This window comes from Excalfactoria chinensis, chromosome 13, assembly GCF_039878825.1.
Source record: "Excalfactoria chinensis isolate bCotChi1 chromosome 13, bCotChi1.hap2, whole genome shotgun sequence".
Taxonomy (NCBI): domain Eukaryota; kingdom Metazoa; phylum Chordata; class Aves; order Galliformes; family Phasianidae; genus Excalfactoria; species Excalfactoria chinensis.
In genome coordinates this window covers 7537031-7561063 of record NC_092837.1, presented here as the reverse complement: position 1 = coordinate 7561063, position 24033 = coordinate 7537031, and the positions used below count along the sequence as shown (strand labels likewise).

General features: G+C 40.2%; 1 protein-coding gene across 3 annotated transcripts in view; it reads right to left on the bottom strand.

The window, feature by feature from the left end:
- The window catches only part of SLIT3 (slit guidance ligand 3), a 433663-nt gene that overhangs the window by 41869 nt on the left and 367761 nt on the right, over positions 1-24033 (bottom strand). For all 3 annotated transcript variants that reach the window (XM_072348011.1, XM_072348012.1, XM_072348010.1), the window contains 3 exons: positions 22209-22333; positions 7146-7243; positions 1105-1244 (listed from right to left, as the gene is read on the bottom strand). In XM_072348011.1, coding sequence (XP_072204112.1) covers positions 1105-1244; positions 7146-7243; positions 22209-22333 — 363 coding nt within the window. The remainder of the gene's footprint in view (positions 1-1104; positions 1245-7145; positions 7244-22208; positions 22334-24033) is intronic.

The window sequence follows — 24033 nt, the reverse complement described above, 5'->3', positions numbered from 1 at the left end:
GACCTCCAATAAATGTACATTCAAGTCATAAGGCTTTTCTCAGCTAAAGATTTACATGGGCCTCCTTTGTATCAGCCACAAAAGTATTTTAAGTTTGGAAATTCTAGAAACCTTCCCCTACCCCACCTCAGTCAGACACTCAAGCTTGATCCATTAAATCCCTTGACATGCAATATATTCCTGTGTACAAGAAGCCCTTCATTACTTCTCCACGCTAGGAAGGTAATAAACCCATTTCTAAGGATGGAAGTAGGAACTATTGCAGGTGTTTCCTTACCGCTCCATGCTGAGCCAGGAAGGTTGTGCTAACAGTTTGAATGAGTCAACAGTATACTCCAGTAATGATTTGAGAAAAAGCATTTTTACTTTTCAGTTAGGAAAGTTTCTGGCTTTGCAGGAGTTTTAGGAAGGAACTTCTCTGAAATGCAACATGGGCACTGGAAATAGTCATTCCATTTCTAACTCAGTTACCAACTTCTGTCACCGTGGGCTTAGCGAGTGACTGCACATCTGCTGAGCTGGGCTAACTGCCACAGGCACTCACTTAAAAATACAACTGAACCTGCAGTTTCTGAGTCTTTGCTTCTCCACTTGTGAAATGGAGATAATGGAATTGAATAGCAAATTATCAGGCTAAACTTATTTAATATATGCCTTTGAGATCTCAGGTGAAATCTATGCCCAAAAAAACACCATATTTTAAACTGGAGCCATTTCAGTTTTTCAAGATTTATACCAGACGTGTACCAGACCCAATTCAGTACTAGGAATATTTTTGCAATACATGCAGCAAATGCATGTGAAGAAGTAAACATTTCACAGACACTTAAAACTTCAGCGTTTTTAAGTGTATTTTACAATGAAGGATTGGCAATTTGACTCAGAAGAGTGGCTGTATTTGTGAACACAAGTGTTGCAGTATTGGTAGAACTGACACATTTCCAGCCATTCATCAGTAAGATAAACAGGGAGCTTTGAAATAAGACTAATTCTTTTTGTTAATTATGCATTTATGACCAAGTAAACATGCAATTAGACCCTTCCCCTTCAGCACTGCAGAGACTCTTTGTGGATTCTTGTTCTTTAATTGTGGACCTTTCTTACCTGTGTAATTAGGAGGACAGAGACAGACATAGTTGTTGATCCCATCCACACATGTAGAGTTATTCTCACAGTCATTATCTTCGCAGTCATCTGGGTTTATTTCACACCTCTCCCCCTCATAGCCAAGGAGGCAAGAACAGCTTGGGAGAAAGACAAAAATTAATAAAAGTTAGCATGGATCTGAAGGGGCAGGAGGTTATGGGAAAGAAAATGAAATTAAAATACATACAAGAGAGTTACTGGAGCCAAATTCACTTCTGCTGTGAAGCACATAACACTTTAACCCTATGTGTTTGGTGAAGGATGAAATCTCATGGTTCATGGGGTCATGTAATTATTTACATGAGACATAAAAGCACCCACAGTATTGCAGCCTTTGTTGTGTTTCCCATTGCTTTCTTTGTTGATAACCCTAGAACTGAAGGAAGCGGCTCCAAGGCTCATGAACACTCATGACAGCATTCAATTCCTTGGCTTCTCTGGTAATGACCTTTAGAGTACGTGGATACTTGCTTATTGAGGACCACATGATCATAGAGCAACTTGTCAGCTTTTAGATAGTTTTCCCTCTTTAAAGGAGAACATCTTGAACTGAATTTGCAGACATGAACATTTTCTTCTCATTACCACTTTGTCACTCATCCAAACAATGAATGTTTGGGAATGGCCGCTTTTATGAGTGCAATAAGGTTTCAGTACTTCCACAGCTCCTCCAACATCTATTTGTAGAAGAACTGATGACGTCTAGATGATTTAGCTAAAGCTAAACACAAACAAACAATGGTAGAGCTAGTATTGGTTCTGTGAGGATGTGGACACCATTGAGGAATAGTTGCACTAAATATTTTATCTCATAAAACTGTGACACGTGGTCCCTGGAGTGAGGGTAAGAAACTAAGTGGCTGAAGAATTTAATTTTTCTTTCAGCCTTGGATTCCTCTCCAGACCTAAAAGTTATGGCTGCTAAGAGAACCTTTGTATTTTAAACTGTAAGTGATGAAGAGATGGTGGCCAGTTTCCTAAGAGAGGGTCTAAAAACATGTGTGAAGTGCTCCAGCCATTTCAGCAGCTTCTAGGAAGCCAGCAGTGATAGTTGAAGTGTCAGTATTGCTGTTCACTAGTCACAGAAAGCATGTAAGCAGAACGGAAGGGTTGCTTCAAGTCCCAGTCCAAACTACACATTCACTCAGCTGTTCATTTCCTCTCTCATGTGAGTTCTGATGGCAGAAAAGGCACTGAACAAATGTTAAACACTGCTGATTGATGAGGATGAAAAACAGAAAGCACCAGAGCAGTCACACTTATTGCCAGCCACTGCTTCCTGAAACCAGGAGAGTTTCCAGCACAGAGACAACTGCAGGGTACTTTTTCAGCTCAGATGGATACAGTGGACATGGGGCAGTTATTCTGCTGTATGTGAGTTGCATAGAGTTGAGCTGGGAATACCCAGTACAAACAGGAGGCCTTCAGAATCCGTGAAGGAAACCTGCACCACTATTGGACTGGTTGTTCTCAGCATTACATTTGCTTCTCTTCCTCATGTGTGCCACACACCCAGAAGAGTGCACAGACTCCAGGGAAGAGATGGTACAAAGTGCTGCACTTCTCATTTGGCAGATGGGAAGCCAGACCCTGAGGATGAGACTAGACTCTGGGCAACATCAGAAACTAAGGGAATAACAAAGAGGAAGTAAAAAGGGTAGAGAACATGCCTCGAGCAATCACAACAGCGAGACCTCTGAGAGGGGAAGAGGACAGGCACATCATTCACATGCCAACAGTTATCCTCCTTCAGTTCTGTGATGCCCATTCACAGGTCATGAGAGTTAGAAACTCACCACCATGAATAACCAAACCCAAACTGCTCAAATCAATCCAACTCAGGACACAAGAAATATATTCTTTTCTCCTCTATATCTCACTATTGCTAATAAAATATCTCCTTACTGACCCTGCAATGATGCTGAGGATCACTGAAGGCAGATAAGAAAGAAATGCTGGCACAGCATCTTTTGTGGCAGCAAGAGTGTAAGGGAAGGGGTAAAGATATCTAATTAAATACAGTGGCACATTCATCATGTCACCCTTTTTGATTACAACACCCCATTTTCAGGGGCCTGTAACTCAGCCACAGAAACATGCTTCAGGCTGCAACTTGGCATCCAAGGTCTTGGTTTGGGAGCACAAATTTTTCTCTCCATTTAAAGGAAAGCAACAAGAGTGGCTTTGTGCTGGTTATTTTCATGTGAATATAACACCATTTTCTTTCCACAAAAGGACTGGGATAACTTGCATGTATGCAATTAAAAATGACATTATTAAATACTATCACAGGAATGATTCAACTCAATATTTACCATTAGTAATAATGCATATGGAACTGTTAACATACAATTGCTTAGTATTAGGACAGATTCCATACTGAAGGAGATGTCAGCATAATTGATGACATTTGGCTACTGGTCCCGATGTATTATAGAGAGTCCTTACATTATTGCTTACGTATGATCCTTTATTTTGATTTGCATTCAAATGTGCCAAATATGAGGACTGAACTTAAATGATAAAACACAGTTTGGGACCTGGATTGAACCATATGTTGAAAGAGATGCAGTTTGGGACTGTTTGTATGTATTTTCCCAGAAAAAGCTTACAAGAAAAATGAAGTTTGCAGAGTGACTGGGAGGTCATCAAACTTGAGTTCCAGCTGACCGAGAGAGAAAATTAATTCCAGAGACAATGATGAAAACTGTGTACAGCCTAAATAGTGAGGCACTGAGAGACAGCTTTTCATTTGGACCTTGGAAACAACGGAGCTATGGAAGAAAGAACCATTTCCTAAGACACTGATCCAATTCCCTTCCAGGTTAGGGATTCTGTTTCAGTGTTGTGCTCCCCTAAAAACAAACAAATAAGTAAAATCCCACATTGTGATTATTTCTCCTGAAGGTGATGTACAACACATCAATTAATGACAACTCTTTGGGGGGGGTAAACTTTTGGAGCTGCAGTATGTTGACAGTTCCTTAAGTTCACACTACTCAGTTTTTTTTCCAGACTCTCATGAATCTGTTTATTACAAGAGGCATTCACATAGTGTATCATGCTCATAAAAAAAACCCCAAAAAACAAAAAACAAACAACCAAGCAAAAAACTTTTAAATACCGATGGCAAATTCCTTCAAGAATATTATAGTTTCTTGCTAAAGGAGCTACCTACATCTGCAGAGTAGCCTGGAAGCACAGCACTTCTCGAACTAGGCAGAATCATCACTGGGCAGTGAATCCGTTCCAGGCTTTTACATTTATGAAGGAACTTAAAGATTGGGGAAAACACTAAAGAAAATGCTCTGGACAATGGAGATCTTTATACGTAGAGAAAAGTTAAAATAGTGCAGAGACTGTTTCCCAGCACCGTAGGCTAGCAAAGATAAGCTGGCTGCCTGCAGCTAACTCCAAGGCAGAGCTGACAGCTCAAAGTCTCAGTTTCAGGCATGTAAATGTGTGTGACACGTCTGACTGACCATCTTGTTTTATCGGTCTCAAATAAGCACCTTTTTTGGCAACCTTTTGTCAAGTAGACATAGATTAGATTAGAATGAGCAATGTAAAGAGAGGAAGAACTTCATGTTTCTAATCCCCTGAGTCACGCAGTGCCAATTAATTAATCTTTAATGCAGAAAAAGACCCTATCGTTAATATATATATATATATTTAAATATATATTACAGATTTTTAAAAGTGCAATAATACAAGGTGCCAAGAAAGACTGAAGAACTCCAGTTGAACCTGTGCCCTTGCCCCAGCAGGACCCACTCCTGCAGCAGTCAGAGTGACTCAGTGCCCTGCTGCTGGAACCCTGGCAGGTATCGGACACAGCGGGTGAGTTGGGCTGGAATCTCACTCGTAACTTCGAATTTCCTGTCTGCCTGGTGAACGTCACCACCTTTGCATTATTTAAAAGGTAATTTTCTTGTCTAAAGCTACAGAAACTTGAGAGTTAAACTGCTTGGCATTTCATAGGCAGGGAGTTTTGGCTTAAGTTTCCTTTTTAGAAGAGTAAAGATTTGACAAGTTTGGCAGCAGAGCTTGTGTATGAATATATTTCCCTAGGGAAGAGAATATACAGAATATATAATTTCTTTTACAGGCCACACAATAGAAAAATCCAAGGAGGCCTCTCATGAAAATGTTTTTGACATCCACTTCCTCACAGCCTATAATCTAAGGCAACATTTTCCCATCTTGATGAACACAATCTACATGCATGTAACTCCAACTGCTGCCATCCACTGGAGAAGAGATTTCCCAACAAAAACATGAAAAAAAAAAAAAGAAAATCTCAAAATGCTTCTTTTTTTTCCTCCCCTTCACTGACTGTTCCATCCCCACTTCACACCTTCTCTAAGACATGCCCAAGCCCCACACTCTGCTCTTCAGAGCAGCAGGAGGCCAAGGATGCCTTAGTGGGCCAACAAACATAGTGAGGAACTACAGCAGTGCATAAGCTGAATATTCAATTTTATGAAGCAAGATTTTGACAAGATACGGTTTTATAGGTCTTTTATTAGACCAACTGAAACTATATAAATAGCTATAAAAGCAGAAATCTTCCCTACAAAGTCCCAAATGTCAAGCAACACAACCACTCCTGCTGCTTCCCAAGGACCTTGAAAACTACATTTTTCTGGAACAGAAGCAAAGACTCTGAAAATGGAAACTTCATGAGAAAAAAAATCAGAAGCAGCTTTCATTTTGGGTCAATCAAAGCATTCCTTTCACTTTCTACCATAGCACAAAACAAAAAGCTAGACAAAAATCTGAACCAAAATACAAACTGAAGTTTTTTTGCTCCAGTGTTACAGATACTATCAAATGCTTTACTGGCACATTTTTAGTATCAGATAGGTTTTGCAAAATGAGTACTGAGTGACAGATAATAAGATACAACTTTGCAATAGCACGATCTGCTGAGAACAGTCTAACCAGTATTACAGGAGGGTGATCCAGAGGGAACCTGAACTGAAGACCAACTGACCATTATTCCTCTGAACATCTGAATCAAAAAAGAAGGATACTACATTACTGGAGCAGAATAATGGTTTTCCCAAAACTAGAGGTGATCATTTCCATCCTATGGTCTGCAGAATCTCCTTGTTCCACCACCATGCGCCAACACAACTCTATACATGCATCTGTACCCATGGGATGAACTGCTCTGCTCACAGTTTTGTCATAGCTGCTCAAAGAGCTCTGGGTTGCCTTGATCCCACCTACATGGCAAGATGGGAGCACTTCTGTGCCTCGTTCCCATCCAAGGGATTTAGGAAGTCAAAAAGAAGCCACAATGCTGAGGAGGAAGTCAACAAGGATTTGAAAAATGGTTTTCTGTAAGACAATTTCTAGCAACTTCAATGACAACCAGTGGCCAAAACCTAAAATCTGTAATTTCACAGCTGTAAAACAGGACTTCAGTGTGCACAAATCTCCCATTAACTGCATGAAAAATTCCTGGATTTCTCTTGGAGTCTCCCAATCTAAGCTACATCTTTCTTATATGGGAAAACGGAAACTTACGATGTCCAGCTGTAAAGGCTATTGTATTGCAGGCATTTTGCCCAACAAGATGGAGCAATCTCTCCATGTTTTTTAATTGTTTCTTTAAAGCCTGTTTGTCTACAATATGCAGTAGGAAAACATTTTGCATCTGGTTGTCAAGCAACAGATGCTTATTTTACAAATAGAAAAAGGAGTATGCATGAGTTTGATATGCCCTGAGGAAAATTAGCATAAAGATAACACAACACAGATCAGGCAGACTGCTCAAAATAGCTCTTAGAGTATAACCCATTAAGAGACAATAAGGAGATCTGTTTCAGAGGAAACAATATGTCACCAATGAAATCAGATTAAATTTTTGGTCTGGCAGATAGAACTGTCACATGCAGCAGCTTTTACAAAGTACTCATTATACTTCATTAACGTAGAGTAGAAACACAACTATTTTATCATCTTGTTTTAAATGAACTTTTTGTTACTACCTGAATCCATCTTTATTTGCCTCGGTGAGGTGGCAGGTCCCTCCATTCTGACATGGATTTTGAATGCAAGAATTAATGGGCACACTGCAGTCCCGACCCTATTTGAGAAAATTTGAAAGAAAAAAAGGTTAGTAAAATGCATGTCATCTGAATCACAGTCTTCTGCTCCCTTGCTCTATGTATGGCACCACTTAAAGGAGGACTGTGGTCTTCAGATATGTTCTTTACTGACGGGCAGATACATTTATCACTTAAACAAGAATTTGGGCAGGATGTCTTTCTGTGTCAGGGTGGAGGCTGGTCACAAGTGGTGTCCCTCAGGGATCAGTCTTGGGACAGGTGTTCTTCAACACCTTCATCAGTGACAGACGATGTCACTGAGTGCACCTTCAGCAAGTTGGAAGATGACACCAAGCTGAGTGGTGCTGTCAATACACTGGAAGGAAGGGAAGCCAACCACATCTGCAGCACTGTGTCCAGACCTGAGTCTCCCAGCACAGGAAGGACATGGAGCTCTTGGAGCAGGTGCAGACGAGGGCCATTAAGATGATCAGAGGGCTGGAGCACCTCTCCTATGAGGAAAGGCTGAGGGAACTGGGATTGTTTAGCTTGGAGAAGAGAAAGCTTCAGGGAGACCTCATTGCAGTCTTGCAGTTGGTGACACACTGGAAGAGGCTGCCCAAGGAGGCTGTGGATGTCCCATCCCTGGAAGCATTCAAGGCCAGGCTGGATGTGGCTCTGAGCAGCCTGGTCTGCTGGTTGGGAACCCTGCACATAGCAAGGGGTTGCAACTAGATGATCATTGTGGTCCTTTTCAATCCAGGCCTTTCTATGATTCTATGAGTCTGAGTCTATGAGTCTAACCAATGGGACTAGTGGGTATCTTGGTGTCGTGAAACCTTCTCTTCTCCAAGATATTGGTTAACTCTTTCATTTTGTTATTTTAAGGAAACAGCTGGTTTTATCATTACTCTAGCCCACATTAATCCCCAACATTAGTTACACTACAAGGAATTAATCATGGCCCAAGGTAAGTGGAAGGCCACACACAGTCAGCACAGAACCACATACTTAACCCTCATTTACCAAGTGCTCAGTAAAAACTGTAACAGTACACCATACTCATTACTACATACTGTCAAAACTAAAGGAGGAAAATTCACTTTTATCCTGGGAGCTGAGTTTGAGTTTAGCTACAGAACACACTGAATCCTGTTTGAGATATTAGCATTGAATCAGTTTCTTCTGAAAAGTTGCCCTAAACTATACCTTATTTCCAACTGAACTTCACCAGCATGGACAATCTCCACTGCTGCCAACTGACTTTTTATTTGGCTCTTCAAAGCCTAGACATATTTATACGGTCAGTATATTCTACTGATCAGAAAAATCTATTTGTAAAATTGGTAAGTATATCAAAGAGGTTGTCCTTTCCTTTCTTTTACTGTCACATATTTATACTGTCACCATATTTACTGTACTGTACTGCTCTCACTTACAATACATCCAAATTAAGAATGGACTTTCAGAGGCCTATTGTACTTGACATATCTAACAGTGATTAGCCTACCTCAGGATGGATTCAGTGGGGTTAGAAATGGCACAGAAAAGGAGTATCAAAATGTTTAAGATAGATATTTAGGAGAACATACTACAAAGAACAGGACTTAGTCTGGAGAAATTAAAGCTGATGCGAATGATATGATTGAGGTTTACAGATAATGGAGCTGGTAAATGCAGAATTTGTTATCCACTAGTTCCCACAGCAGAAGAGGAAAAGTTACTGATAATAGAAGATAAGCTTGATACAAATATTAAAAAAAATATACGTTTGCCAAACTATGAATTTCTGGGAATTTTTTAACACAAGACTGTAAAATGAGACAGTATGAAAGCCACTAGACAAATCCATGGACAACAGATCCAAAATGGATACGAAAGGCAGTAAGCAGACATCAGCATCCCTGGTTGGATGATGGTGGGTAGTGGGAGAACTGGAGAGAAGTGCTGATCAGGCTTGTGTTCTTGCCATAGAAATCAAAATATGATGCTGCCTGCATTACAGACAGGGAGAGACGTATGGTAAACACACCATAAACCAGATTGGCATTATTCATGTTCTTAGGCCAAAAGAAAGGTTTATTCCATTCTCAACAAAAAAAGGTTCAAAAGGTTTGTTTCAAAAGCCCTCGAGTGAAGACTGCTTGAAGTAGTGTATTTTAAGGGAAATGCTCTCTCATGGAAACCACAGTAGGATAAATTTGATCAATTTGTTTATGGCTGCATATCAGTGTGGGAAGTCTTGCTTATCCCTTCAAGCCAAGACCAAACAGGTTGCTCAAGTCATACTAACAGATCATAAATGGCCACTTCTCTCTTACACTCTACAGTGACCAGAAGGAAAGAAGGAATTCATGCTCAGCTCTTGATAGGTGTCCCTGTTTCCAATGACGTGTCCAGTCTGGAGGAGACAAACTGGTGGGACAGGGACTGTGCTGGTTCTGTGACAGTTCATGCTCCGTGCATGCTTTCTGTTCTCTACTATTATAGCAGCCATCCTGTCTCTGGAGCGCATATTTTGAAATTGAAACAGCCTCATTAAGCCCCATAAAAACAACAAAACCACAACAGCCTCTCAGTGTGAAGCGTGAACTGCTCTGGAGAGTTCATTTGCTCAGGCCTGTCCACATACAGCGCCAGGCTCCCCATGTTGCATACAGTTCAGTTCCCCAAATGCTACTGCAATCTTTAGCATTCTGTTGGGCAGGACATACTGCCACTTACTGTGAGAAAAAAATGCAATACACAGTAATTATACCTTTGTCCAACAGCACAGAGGGGCTTTGTTACAGAAATGGGAGAAGAAACTGTATTTTCTGTGTCAACTACCACTTCCTCCCAGCGCTCCCCAGAGAGACAAGCTTTGCATTTTAAAATTTGTGTAAATACAAAGAAATAGGGACATCCTTTTGCCTGGTTAAATCAGAAGAGAAACTCTTCTAAAGTACCTGGCTAATCCCCTGCTTCACTACAAGTTCATTCCCCAACTGAAGCCATGGAGGCTGCACACACAAAGACGTTGCAGAAGGAGGTTCTGCTTCATTTGGACTGCATTTGCCAAGCAGCCTGTGCTTCTCCATTTGAAATCCCGAGCCCCCTAATGTCTCAGGGAAGATTCGGGAAGCGCTGAGGGAAGCTCACGCAGGTTTTATTTTGGCACCATGCAGCCCACAGCACTTGGCAGCCGTGAGCCACGCAGCATTAGCCCCGATCTGTTGCCACCCCGCTGCACCAGCGCCTGTGTCCATCCATCTGTGTGTGCTTATTTCACTGAGCCATCCTCACGGAGCTGGAATATGCCACCTTTTGTATTTCTCAGATTGTATCCCTGATGAACCGACCATTTTATGATACTTCATTAACATCAGACACTTCTGTTTCATATGAACTCTCCACCATTAAGAGATTAAATCCTTTGCAGCTAAATGAAGCAAGAAGTAAAGCAGAAATCACAGAAATCACAGTTTCTTTTCTGAAGGTTTATAACACCGCTGAACACTGTATAAAACAGTCCCACCATTTCTGTGGTAGTTTTTCAGCTTACCTTGAATATTCTTCTAAAAATTTAATAAAGATAAATGTTAAAACAAGGCATTTTCAGTCTCTCGCTGACACACAAAATTTGCGATGACTTGGACTCAGCTCTCATTTCCTTGCTGAACTTGGCTGAATTATTGGCTTCTGGTGCCTCAAGCGCCACAGAAACCAAACAGGACATGTCACCGAATCAGACTTAATTACAACACTAACTCGCTATCTGGCTTTAGGAAAATTAAGAGTCTCTCTGACTCAGTTTAGTAACGCTAATAAGTGAGCAAAAGCCGCCTAATCCTTCTCTGAGGATCTTCTTCTCTCAGTTGACGGTATCAGTAGCATCTTCAGAGCCCAGAAAACAAATGCAGTTTCTCAAAGGAGAATGTCTCACAGGAGAATATGATTACCAAAGGATTCCAAAAGAAGAGAATCTACAGAATATATTGGTACTAATAAATCTATAGCACAGCAAGGCTATTTTGTTTCTGCATGAGACTGTCACTACCCATAAGAGCCCAAAGACATTTTAGAAACATCTTTCAAAGGAATAATGCAGCTCCCTAGTCTCAACTTACACAAAGGCCATTTTCCCTGGAAAAGTGGAATCACCATCAAACATCACTAAAATTAATTTATCTCTGCAATGGGAAAAACTCTTTGAAAAATGTTCCCTGGAAAGAAGTGTTCTTACAAAGGAGAATATTGTATGTTTGCTTCAAGGCTGAAGAGACTCTTAATAAAGCCTGAACCAGAAGTGTAAGCACAGACTGTGTTTCAAGGACAGGGAAGAAAATGGGATCATCTCAGCAATTCACAGGAGGAAGATGAAGGCCCTTCTGGGTGCAGTATTTTATCTCTCTCTAAAAATTAGCTTCTCAAGATGTGATAAATTTTTATCTAGTCTGATAGGAAAGCATCAGATCCAAAACACTTATAGAATTCCTTTCATTTTCCATAGAAAAGGAAAGCGCTGGGTGGTGAAACACAAGATTTCTGCCACTAAACAGAGACACAGACGTTCTGACTCCAGCTGACTTCTGAAATCTGAAGTACCTCAGCTGGTTCAGGCTATAACTGAGCTCCTCCAGCTCTGCATTTTCAGTGAATGAGAACAGACCATCCACCACGCTTGAAAAGTGTCAGCTCTTTCATACTCAGCAGCAATGAGCCATACTGGACACTAGTGTGTGTACAAGCTGTTCCCTGCTGCTGTGCCAAATCCTGGCCTTTATAAGCACCCAGTACTGGAAAACATTACATCACGATAGCAAGAACCCAAGAAGTAGCAGAAAAGCTGACTGGGACCTCATCAGAAAGAACACAGGATTACGCGACCAAAAAAGCACCTTGATACCATTTCAGTCAGGTGAAATGACTTCTGTACAATTAATTTTTTACAGCTGACAACTTTGTGCAGGATGAAACCTTCACTCACAGTCACCAGGCAGAGACCTGAGGCGGGCACAAGTCTATCTAACTGCAGCCATCTGTAAATAGAGACACCTCTTTGCAGCTAATGACAGCCTTGTTCAGTGACTTTGGTGTTTTAAAGTATGCTGGAAAAAGAACAGTAGAAGAAAAAATACTAGAATTTAATTACACTGTTAACAGTATGCAAAGTGTTATTTAGATGGTATAAGCAGAGAGCGGATGGTAGCATTTGGGCATCTAGTAGAAGTACTAGACTAAGACTAAACAGTTAATGGAGACTTCAAATGAGGCAGCAGAACATTTTCACAACAACTGAAGTACCATGCTGTAGATACAGCTGAAACTTTTAGGGGAATAAATAATAATAACACAGTGCCTACCTACTGAGATACTGTGTTGCAAACCTCCATCTCACAAACATTAACATAAGTGTCTGACGGGTGTCCTGGACAAAAGCTAACAAGCTCTCATTAACTGAAGGGAAAAGAGGACATAAATGTGCTTCATGAGGGGCTTGAAGGAAAATTCACAGCGGATAAACTGAGATGCACAGCGAGTTCTATGTGTATGCATTCAGGAATGCCATTCAAACTAAAGAATCTGCCGGCTTTAAAATTTTAACCTCTTAATATTGTGAAATTTAGAAAAAGAATGGACACACAGCCACAGACATCACTTCGTTCTGCTTTAACAAAGCTTGGAAAGTGTTTTTTTAAAACTCTACTTGCTTACATTGATTGTTGGAGAGTTAAAACAACATCTGCATGTGTCAGTGGGACTTCATACATTCAGACCTACAAAGGTCTAATAGCAGAATGTGGGGCTAAGAGTGGTATGTAAGCAAGGCATGATTCCTGGTGCTTTGTATAAAAGAATGAGGTGAAGTGCGATGAGAAGAGAGGGAAGAACACTTGGAAACAATAGGAGGCACGGACACTCAAAATATTCTGTTTAAAATCTAGAATAGCTTTTTGACTTGAATTTTGCTTCTTTCATGCTTAAGAAAGTGAGAATTGAGATAAAAGGCTCTCTTGAAGTTATGACATTCAGCTATATAATAAGGTATAAACTCATGCTACGGTCTTGACCTAGTGGCATCTTTAACAGTATCTTAGGAGGGACTGAAGAACATAGCACTGGGATTCACCCTATTGGCATTTTAGCAATGAAACCATTTGAAACAGATTCCTAATTGATTTCACTAAAGATATATGTAGACATTAAACAGCGATAATCTGCACACAGAAGTCTGAAGTTCTTCGGCTGATCCAGGTGGTACTGTTTCCTTATTTATGCTCTTTCTGGCTGTGAATGTAATGGCTAAGCCTCAATCTGGAAAAGATGCAGATGATGCTCATTGGCAAGGTCAAACAACTACAAGAGCTGGCAGGGTGTATGTTAGATCCATCTGCTTAGGCACATATACAAATTATTTGGCAAAACATGGGTAATATCACAGTAATTTTGGATCAGACTGCTTTTAGTTTGCCAGGTGGAAGTAGAAAGATTTTGATCATCTGTTGTTTGCAGAGAGGTTACGACTCTCCTTTCTGAATGCAGACCTCGCTACAGACATGCACCCCGCAGATGCCTCTAGCTTAGCATCCTCACAGTGGTTATGAATCCACAATTTCTTGGTATTCTGTCACAATAGGGTAAGAAACATAAACCTTCTTGCATTTGCAGTTTACAATTCAATTAACTGACCTTGAAAAATTAATACATTTTGCCCATTTCTGATTTTGAAAAAAAATTTAAAATGAATTTGAACAATTGTTTTCTTTTTTCAATTCATTATTGCTTTTATACAGCTGAACTTACACACTGACGCAGAAACATGACAAATCCAAACACCAACCACAAGTGTTTGCTACACGACACTGAAGTTAGATGACAGAAGATACACTGCTATTACTTCTGTTGCTGCATCCCCTACTGTTTGGCTGATTTAACTGCCTCTGAAAACCTTCCCAGCATTACTATCTAAAGTAAATACACAGATAATAGTTACTTATATCCCATCATCTTCAGCACTGTATAGCTGTATAGTTACCATCTGTGCCGGCCTAGCTTCATCTGGCACCTGATTAAACAATAATCGGGCATGGCAGCAGCACTTTTTAGTGACTTCCTTGTCCTTGTTAATAAATCACAATTGTCAATTTATAGCAAATTAGGCGAACTCTGCTCTCTTAAGCCTCATTTTATTTAAATCAGTAAGATTTATGATCCTCCAGAGCATAATACACCTTCCATTACCTCAGTAGGTAGTAATTGAGAATATGCCTGTCAAAGTCAAAGTGCAAGGATTCATCACATTATTTTTTAAAAGCTCTGGCTCTTCTCCGAAAATCACAAACGTTAATTCTCAGTGGACATCTGAGGTTTATTTTGCAATTTTTGATGTAAATTCTGATTGTCCTTGTAAAACTCTCCTAACACCGAAATTTGGGTTTCAATGGTCTTTTGGGTTTTCAATCAATGTCAAAAGATGTGTCATCAATCTATCATGGAGCTGATTCACATAGCACATATCTGAACTTAGTCCAGAGGTGTAAAACTGGATGGGGCAGGTGCTCCACAGCTTCCAAGTTTGCTAGATCAGCCCTGTCTGATGCAGATCACTGCATGAATGTGCTGGGAGATGAAGAAGAGAATTATCAACACTGAAAAGTTGTGCGTGTGTGTGAAAGAGAACCCTTAGAACACCAAAAGGCCTATTTATTTTAAAACACTTTGCAGTGACAATAAAATCCTTCCTCTCAGGCTATCAAGAGCCAGTGAACACGAACAACATAGACAGAGCTATAAAAACAAGCATTTGTGCAGAAAACAGTCCATAATAATAAGAAATAGGGAATTAAAGAAAAACTAGAATTGCATTTGAAACTTATTACTCAAGGCTAAGGACCTGTGCTTAACTCTTTAAGAAACTGAACACAGAACGTGCCTGAGACGAGGGGCACATCACATGCATACTCTCAAGGAAAGCTACAGTGAGGAAGGGCCTATGTGATTAAAATACCTCCCCAAACCACTCAGTAAATTTCTGAAGTAAAGAAAGATGCTCAAAGAGCCATAGTCACATAGAAGAAATCTTTGCTGGTGTTTCACTGTCTTTTCAGAAAACAGCATTTTGGTGTGGGACAATTCTGTAGTGGTATTTCAGTATGAGACCTTTTATTACTGTAATCTGTTTTGCTTGTGAAAGCTGTGTAAAGCTTCCCCCACAAGGGCTGCCCATCCACAAGTACCAGCAACCCTGTCTGGCATAAACCAAACCATAAATCAAATTATGACAGAGGACTGAACAGACTGCTAACAGAGAGAAGAAAATGATGTTTTCTAATGCAAACAACAATGCAAACAATTTTTTCAGATTACTAAAGAAATCAAACATACCCACTGTGAGTATTATCATGTATAACATATATTCCAGAGGCTCTCAGAAGCTCAGGGAAGAGACCCCCAGGCTGTGGGGGACAATTGCTGCCCTGCAATGACTGGAAGGAGCCAAGTGCACACAGCTCTGGGATGATTTCAGCAGCAGTGAACTTACCCCTACACAGAAATCATTCTCTAGCTAGTCTGGTATTTATATCATTTCAATTAACAGGAGAGAGTTTACTCTTACATTATAAAGAAAGTTTTCTTTTCATCTTTGCCTGCTTATAGGCATTTCACCAATTCCATCACCCCCAAAGGGCAAGCAGACTCTCAGGGCAACCTCCGCTCATGTTCTCTGAAAACAAAAGAAACCCAAAGGCCGTACCCTTAGTACTGCCAATCTCAAGAAAGCCTCAAGGATGACAGGTGGCAGACATTGATAGGGAAATCTAACAACAAGGATTTTCAGCTTTGACCAAGTACTTCAATTGATTCAATTATGTGGAAAAATTGCAGGATGATGAAGATTAAGAGCTGGTTAAAGAGAACTTGATTAAACAGAGTTATAGCAACCAGTAATCACCTGAACAACAGGCAAACCACAGAGGAAGAAAAACTGTGATTTACTGTAATAGGACCAGGTAAACACAAGAAGAGCCTAAAATCTAGTCTAAAAGCATATAAAAACTTCTGTACCCTGGGAAAAGATTAGCTGAAAGCCTGGTCTCTCATGACATTTTGTACTAGATCAAAAGAGCAGTATTAAAAACAAAGTGGGAGGAACACTCCTCTCTGCCAAGGGAATGAAGATGATGTTGCCCACTGGTGGGTATGGCTTACAATTCTGCTTAACTTTGCTGCTTGGCTTCTTCTCCTGAACAAGCAAAGCAAATGCCTGAAGCTGCTCAACATCTGCTTTCTTGCTGCCCTGACACAAATGGAAATACTTCTTTAGAGTTGGCTTTATTATTAAGAGCCCTCATTAGGGCATGCCAGAATACATTATTACATTTTTTACGGGGTTTGCGGTGGGTGTAAGCATGCCTCGCTGCCTTGAGCCAGGCAGTAATCCCTCCTTAAGCCTTTCATTTTTATGCTCTTCTGGATGCATATCTGCATATCTCCATTCTCTTTAAACCTACTTGAATAGCAAGGCTAAAAAGAAAGAAACACAAGTCTGATGCACAGCAAGTTTTAAGGAAGAAGCACACTGGAAAATACTGCCATTTCTGCTGCTTTCCCTCCCACCCCCCACCCTTCTGGGAGCATTGGATGAGATTATAGCCACCCACTGCTGACACTGGTCCTTGCCCTAAAAATCCATACATAAATACAGGTCTACTCATTTTACATGGCCACCCATTGCCTAACATCCCCAAGGGCTTCCTGCATTATTTTACTAAGAGTGAAAAACACTTCTTCAACATTCATTAGGAAGTATTTTAAATATGGTTAGAACAAACAAATAAAAAGCAGAACACCTCAGATCACACAAACACACGCACCAGGAGAAATTATCACAATGAGAGTTCAAGGCAGAATCAGCTCACACAAACAGTATTTTGCCACGTTGATTTCTTCATATGAAAACTTGGCACTGAGCTTACATTCCTACGCCTGTCCTCCCAGCCCTGACACTGGGAAAGAAAAGAGCAAGGACTGAGCAATGTGTGAAGGCAAAAATGTTTGCTCTCCCATCCCAAATGGATGAGGGCAGGCTGGTTTATGAGTTCCTTCCAATTTTCCCTCCATCTGCAATTACGACTTATGGTTTTTATCTGTGCACCGAATGATGCATATAGGGAATCAGATGCATGATAATAGCTCCAAAGAAACAAAAGCAAGGAGATACTTCTCCAACCAGTATTAGCCTATACAAATGAGGGCTGACATGGACACTCACATAGCTGGCATGCAACAGTAGCCAAACTCAGTTAGTTTCATAGAACCGCAACCAAATCAGCATTACTGAGAAACTGGCCCACTGGAAAATAAAAAACTGCACTGCCTCAGCCTTGTGGTGTAAGAGCTGTCCGGAACAGCTGGACGTGAAATAACATATGATATCTATGTTTTAAAGCCCATTCTGTGTTAATATTACTAAAACAACCATTATCCTCAGGCTCCAAGAGGTTACTCATATAACGTCAACAGGGTGAAGAGCAAGTACAGCAAACTTTGCTTGCCCATGCTCCAAGTAAATGGAGGGCCATGTGCACGTCAGTGCATTGCTGAGCCCATGCTAATAATATGAGAGAACTGTACTGATGTTATCTGCCTATCAGCCCTGTGCTGAGCAGTCACAGCTTCTGCCTAGCTACATCTGTCTGCTGGCACCTCAGTTGTATCTGTGTATAACATGTGACAGACACAAATCTCACTTATCCCACAGACGCTCTTCTGCTCTGAGATTCTCAATTTCTAACCCTGTTTTCAGGGACAAAATCTTGGCAAGGAGGGTTGGGGTGAAGAAGAGCCAAATTCTTAGCAGAAGTTTGGAGCCAGGTTCCTCACTATCATTCTGGCTTCGTTGTAATGCCTCCCACCACAAGAGTCTGGCTGCAAAGCATACTGTCTTTCCAAAGCCTAAGAGCTTTACCCAGATTTCTTCCAATTGTATCTGTCACTCTGGATGACTGGAGAAATTGGTTGAACCCTCAGGATCCTGCAGTGCTGCTAGAGAAGCCAGGACACTGGCTGAACTCACCGGGGAAGAGAAGTGAGCTGAGTGAAATGTACAGAGCAGCTCTACCACAGACACACCAACATCTGATGCCCAAAGTGTGGACCATATGCAATACTGCTTTTACCTCTCTTCACTTTCCATTTCACACAGCTGTCAGCAAAACCAGAACCCAGAGAATACAAAAATCTCTGCATCCCAGCAGCTCAGGCTCCCATTTATCTGGGGAACCAAAGAGGCTGTGGCAATGCCTGGGCAGGCAATTCATGCTGTGTTCCAGGTTGACAATGTTCTTTCATTTCAGATAAAAGACAGATGCATTTTTAGCTCTTGGTCCCCATTTCTACAAACAACTTGAACTTGCAGAATGAAAATATTTTTCCTTCCTCTGTTGTTACCAATGTTTTTAAGAAAATTAGTGTGAAAAACATAAAAATCAGTCCCTCTTCCAAAATAATAGTTAAAAAACAACAACCAAAACCAACAAACCCAATGGGAATTTTCTGAATACAGAGGCAAAACATCGCATTTGTTTTGCTTACCTTAGATTTTACTATAGCTATTCAAGTAAATCCTTTCTCAATGGCTTATTGATTGCAGCTTTGATTACTCTGTTGAATTCTGACACCCATATACTTGACAATATCAGCAAAGTTACAGAAAAACCACACACTGTAGGATAAATGAATTAGCACAGTGCTGCTATCTATTCACCAGCTGCACACATATACACTCATGGTGCAGGTGGCCAGCAGCATTCAAAGCAAAAGTAAGCTTCACTTCTCCACTTGTAATCATACTACACAATCTAAACCACACGCATTATTCAAATAATCATTCAAAGAATGCTATGGAGGGGAAAAAAAAAAAACAACAAACCACCACAACACTGGATAATTACACCTACACCTGTGTTTAATCTGAAAACACAAGTCTGGTAACACTAACAGACATTTCCTGCCAGAGCACCCCGGGGCTCCAGGTGGCACAGCCCACACTCACCTCAGTTGGCACACTCCCACTAGCTTTGGCACTCTGTCCCCAAAGGAGAACTGCAAACTGTTTGACCATGGCTTATCTATAGCTGTCAGCACTAGCCAGCCCCAAGCCTAAGGGAGCAAATGGTTCCTTCTGTCCTCATCAGACACAACCAACTGGCCACTGGCCACTCAGCTAAGGTGGTCCATCGGTTACCTCACTTTGATGTTTACTCAAACCTATTGCAGGCAGCACTGCACAGTGCTACAAGCCCCATAAAGTATGCATTCAATAGGAAAAACATTTTCGTGATCATGAAAAGTAAGAGATCAGGCCACCTTCAGTGTGACGGTAAGAAAAACCAGTGCTAACCACTTTTGCTATCCCAGTAAATGGCAGAAGTTGCTGATCCCATCAGGCACTCATTTGGTATCCGGTTGCTCAAGCCGCTTTCTGCTAGCTGGCCAACTGTTTTTTTCTGAAGGTTTGCATGAGGATAGGAGCCCCCTTCCCAGAGAACATTATGAAGCCTTTATCTTGTTTGAATGAGCTTACATTCGGAAAAAAAGGGAAAAAAAAAGGTGGGTTTTCCACATTATTGATATAAACTCCTCCACACAGGATTTTTTAAAAGTCTACATCAAACAAGGAAAAACAAATGCTGAGAGGGCAGATTTAGGGCAATTTATCAAGGTTTGGGAAATGGCTTCCAGATGGAGAGAGTTGTTTGCTGCTGGCTGGTGAGAAGGAAGCAAGGTATTGTTATTGAATTAGCATGAATCTCTGGTGGAGAACTGCGTGGTAGATAGAGTGCTCCTTTCATATGGTTTGCATTTGGACCTGTCAAATTTCATTTTTACTCAAAAACCTGTGGTAAAGACAAAGAGTTCATTTTTGCTTATTAAATTTCCCCTGATTCTCCCTGTGCTGTTACCCAGACTCTATTTTTAAACTCTGTGCTAAGTGCCATGCCTGGCTGTTTGCTCCATGCCATGCTTGGATGATAACCTGGTGCTTACTGACACACAAATGGTTTTGGGTTTTGCATTCACACACTGAATGTCACCTAAGAAAGTGCACGAGAGAGGAGAAAAGTTGGATGCTCTATGAGATGTTTAAAACGAGTTCAAGAGTTTATCAAAACCTTTCTAAGTAAAATGATGTACTGAGGTCTAATGTACATTAGAAAACTACTACTAATAAAACTAGAGGATTATTCTTGATTATTCTTTGCTAATAAATCCTTCCTTTATAAACATGCCTTCTATTAATATAAATGCATGTATACTAGTGGATTTGCTAATACAGGAATATATTAAAAAGATAAAATAAGAGCAGAGGAAAGACATTCTCATAACACAGTTCTACTCTGAATAACCCTAGTATCTCTTCCAGCATGTGTGTATTACGGAGTGAGAGATAAACAAAGATTTATGTATTTTCCTGCTAGTTTAGAAAACTTACTTTTGAAGTTACCCTAACAGTCACTTAGCGCCATATGAAGAATTTAACCTAGTTCATGTTAAACATCAAATCAGAATGACCATTAGTCTACTAACCTCTGGAGATTAAACAGACTGCTTCCCCATCATAAAGACAAATCAATTGTTACTGACTAGTTAGTTTTAGATGAATGAATTTTTGACAATGTGGTCTTTTAATGTCCTGGAAAAACTGCAGGTTGACATGCCAATAGGTAGAAGGATTTTTAAGGAGAGGAAATTATCAGTGGATTTTTCAATTTAAGAGAATTTGTATTTTCTTGAGTACTACACATGGGGGCATTAGAATGAAAAAGAAATGAGCTTTAGATCTTCCCTCTGAGTATTTCAGGGATCCACCACAATGACTCTACCATCAGCAACGTACCCTAAGTAGATACAGAAGGGAAACGGTGATATCATCAGCTCCAACTAATTCCTAAATCCTACTTGGAATGTACGCCACGGTATTTGTGCTTACCTTCCATATATATGCCTGGTTATGACCTTTCTTTTCTATAGTTCTCATTACTCTGTTTTATGAACATCTGCTTTAACTAACCAAGACTTTGTAAGAAATATCCAATGAGGTAAATAAAACCACAGTTTACAAGATGCAACCTACTTCTCTGCCCATAACATCCTATCTAGAGCCAGTGAACAGATCATATGCCTCATTTATTACTTATATTTAATCCCTCAGTTACATATTATTGAGCTAGGTTTCCAAATTTATCAATTTTGAAAAAAAGCTTTGGTAGCCTTAAGTTCTCATGGTGCAGTGTTAACAAAGGGATTTATTTATTACTACTGAAGGAACAACATTGCTCACTGGCATAGTTTTCAATTTCTCTTATCTGTTATCTAGTAACTGACACTGCACACTTACAACACTTAGCATCTACAGAATTCCACATTTTCAGATCACTCTACAGACAGTACTCAGAAGTCAAAGACAGTTCAGCTTGTAGCAATGTGCCACTTTACTTTCATTCAATTACCACTTTACTGCTAATCAGTCTGTGTGAGATGGGTGCAAGCTAGTAAGTAGTTCACTCTGTCACTGTGGATGAAACTGGTCCTTAATTCTCATCTGAACTGCATTCCCTTTTAGCATGTCAGCCTATGAAACAGTTATCTTGGTGTTTGCCAATAAAGAAAAGGAAGATAAAATCAAACGGCCATTTTGTATGTATGTCTACATCACAGAACTAGAGAATGCCCAAGGTTGCAAGGAACCTCTGGAGATCATCTAGTCGTGCTCAAAGCAAGGTCAGCTAGAGCATATTGGTCATGGTACATCTGTACAGTCATGGCACAAGGAGAAAGAAATGCCTTTCCTATTACACAGGATAAAAATCTGGAGAAAGGTCATACACAATCTGTTTCAGTAAGGCATCTGTTGAACTCAGTTGCCTGTAAAATTGACTTCTCATGGTACAACAATTAGAAAGCAGAAGGGATGAAGAATACTCTATTGCTTTTCATGTAGCTCATTTGTAGTCATACCTTGAAGCCAAAAGGGCAGGTGCACTGATAAAACTCCACTGGATCATTGCTGCATGTCCCATTGTTCTTACATGGATTGGAGAGGCAGGGGTTACACTTGGACACAACGCTGATATCTACCGGCTCTAGAAGGGCAAAACACAATGTATTAATAGAGAACTGGATTACAAAATTAATACTTTCCATGCTCACATTTTTCCCTAATGTAGTATTCACCCTGTGTTGGTACACATGCACATGCTGGGGATGCAACGTTACACAAAAACAGGAATGATTCTCAGGGATTATAAAGATTTTAAGTACTTAAATCAAGAGCTGGGTAACTCTCAAAATTGCTTATATTCTCCTGCAGATGGAAACATCAGCTCTGAAAAAACATACTGGGAATCTCCAGAGAATGGGCTTATACATATATAGCTTTCAGCAATTTTTCCTTCTCTTAGAGCTGGAAATTCTGCAACAGCAACCCCTAGGGAACCATAACATGACATTTCTATGGCTGGTAACACGAATGAAAGTGCAGATGCAACAGTAGAAACGAAAAACATGCGTAAGAAAGATTCAGTTAGAGGCTTATGGGACTGTTTAGGTGCAAAGTGTTCTACCATCCTTAGTTTTAATAGAGTTTAAAACTTATTTTCCTCCTGTTCCATCCAGAAGAAAGATCACCAACATTCAAACACCTTGGCAAAGTGAAACAAAGTTAAACACACAAATATGTAAATACATGCAGATAAATATGCACGTCCAGCAGGAAGCTGAACACAGACCAAAACAGTATCAAATATTTTGGGATACCGAATATTTTATTGTTGAGATGTTATGGAAAGTTAATTCAGACTGCTAAGCTTATGGTTAAGAAAATGGGGATTTTGAAGTGGCTAAATTTCAAATGTTAATGAGTTAACAGCTTTTACACATAAAAAATAAATCCGAGCACTTCAAAGGGGCTTCAGTTATATCTGACAGTAAAGGACCTAAAATAACTTTATCTCATTTTTAAGGTAATACATTTTAAAATCTTTTAAAATTGGTCCCGTGTGATCCGAAGTGGACACAGGCCTTCTGTTACTGGATGATAAGAGAGAAGCAGGAGTAAGTTATGATTCTCAAAGTGGAGAATATAAGCTTACATCTGACATTAGAGAGCAGTGAAGCTGTAGAAGGTTAAAAAGATCAATGATGAAAAGATCTCCCTTTCAGTCAGGAATTTGCTTTGGGCTGTCCTCTATGAGACAGAAATCCATGTTATTCACTTTGAATACTAGCATGGCACCAACAGGGGGTTAAGAACATCAGAGAAATCAGTATCATGGAGTCTCAGCTGAAAAGTGCCTGCTGTAAAAAGGCCTGATCTCATACTGATGGCAGGGTCAACATGGCTAATAAAAGCAGCACAGTTAATTGCATAGCAAAATGCAACACAATGTAAAAATAAACAAGAAGTAGCAAATCTAAAAGATGAATAAGAAGTAATTCATTTTTCTCTTCTACCTTCGGGTTTTATGTCTAACTAAATGTCATACATTTTTAACTTGGAGTTAGAGCAGGAAGAGGAAACAGCATTTGGATTTCTGGCACTGCTGGCAGTGAAGCACAACAAATGTGAGCTGCTTCTCTTTGGCTCCTTCCAGAGCTCACAAAGGTGGCTGTGCAGGGTGCTCAGGAGAGACAGTAGTGTTGCTCTTCAACTCGATTTGGAGGTTACTGTGAGCCAGAATTCATTATTTATTTATTTTATAATACACAGACATACATTTTCCAGTTATTCCTATGGCACAGATCAAAGCTAATCAATGTAGGAGTTAATAAGAACACTGTTAGC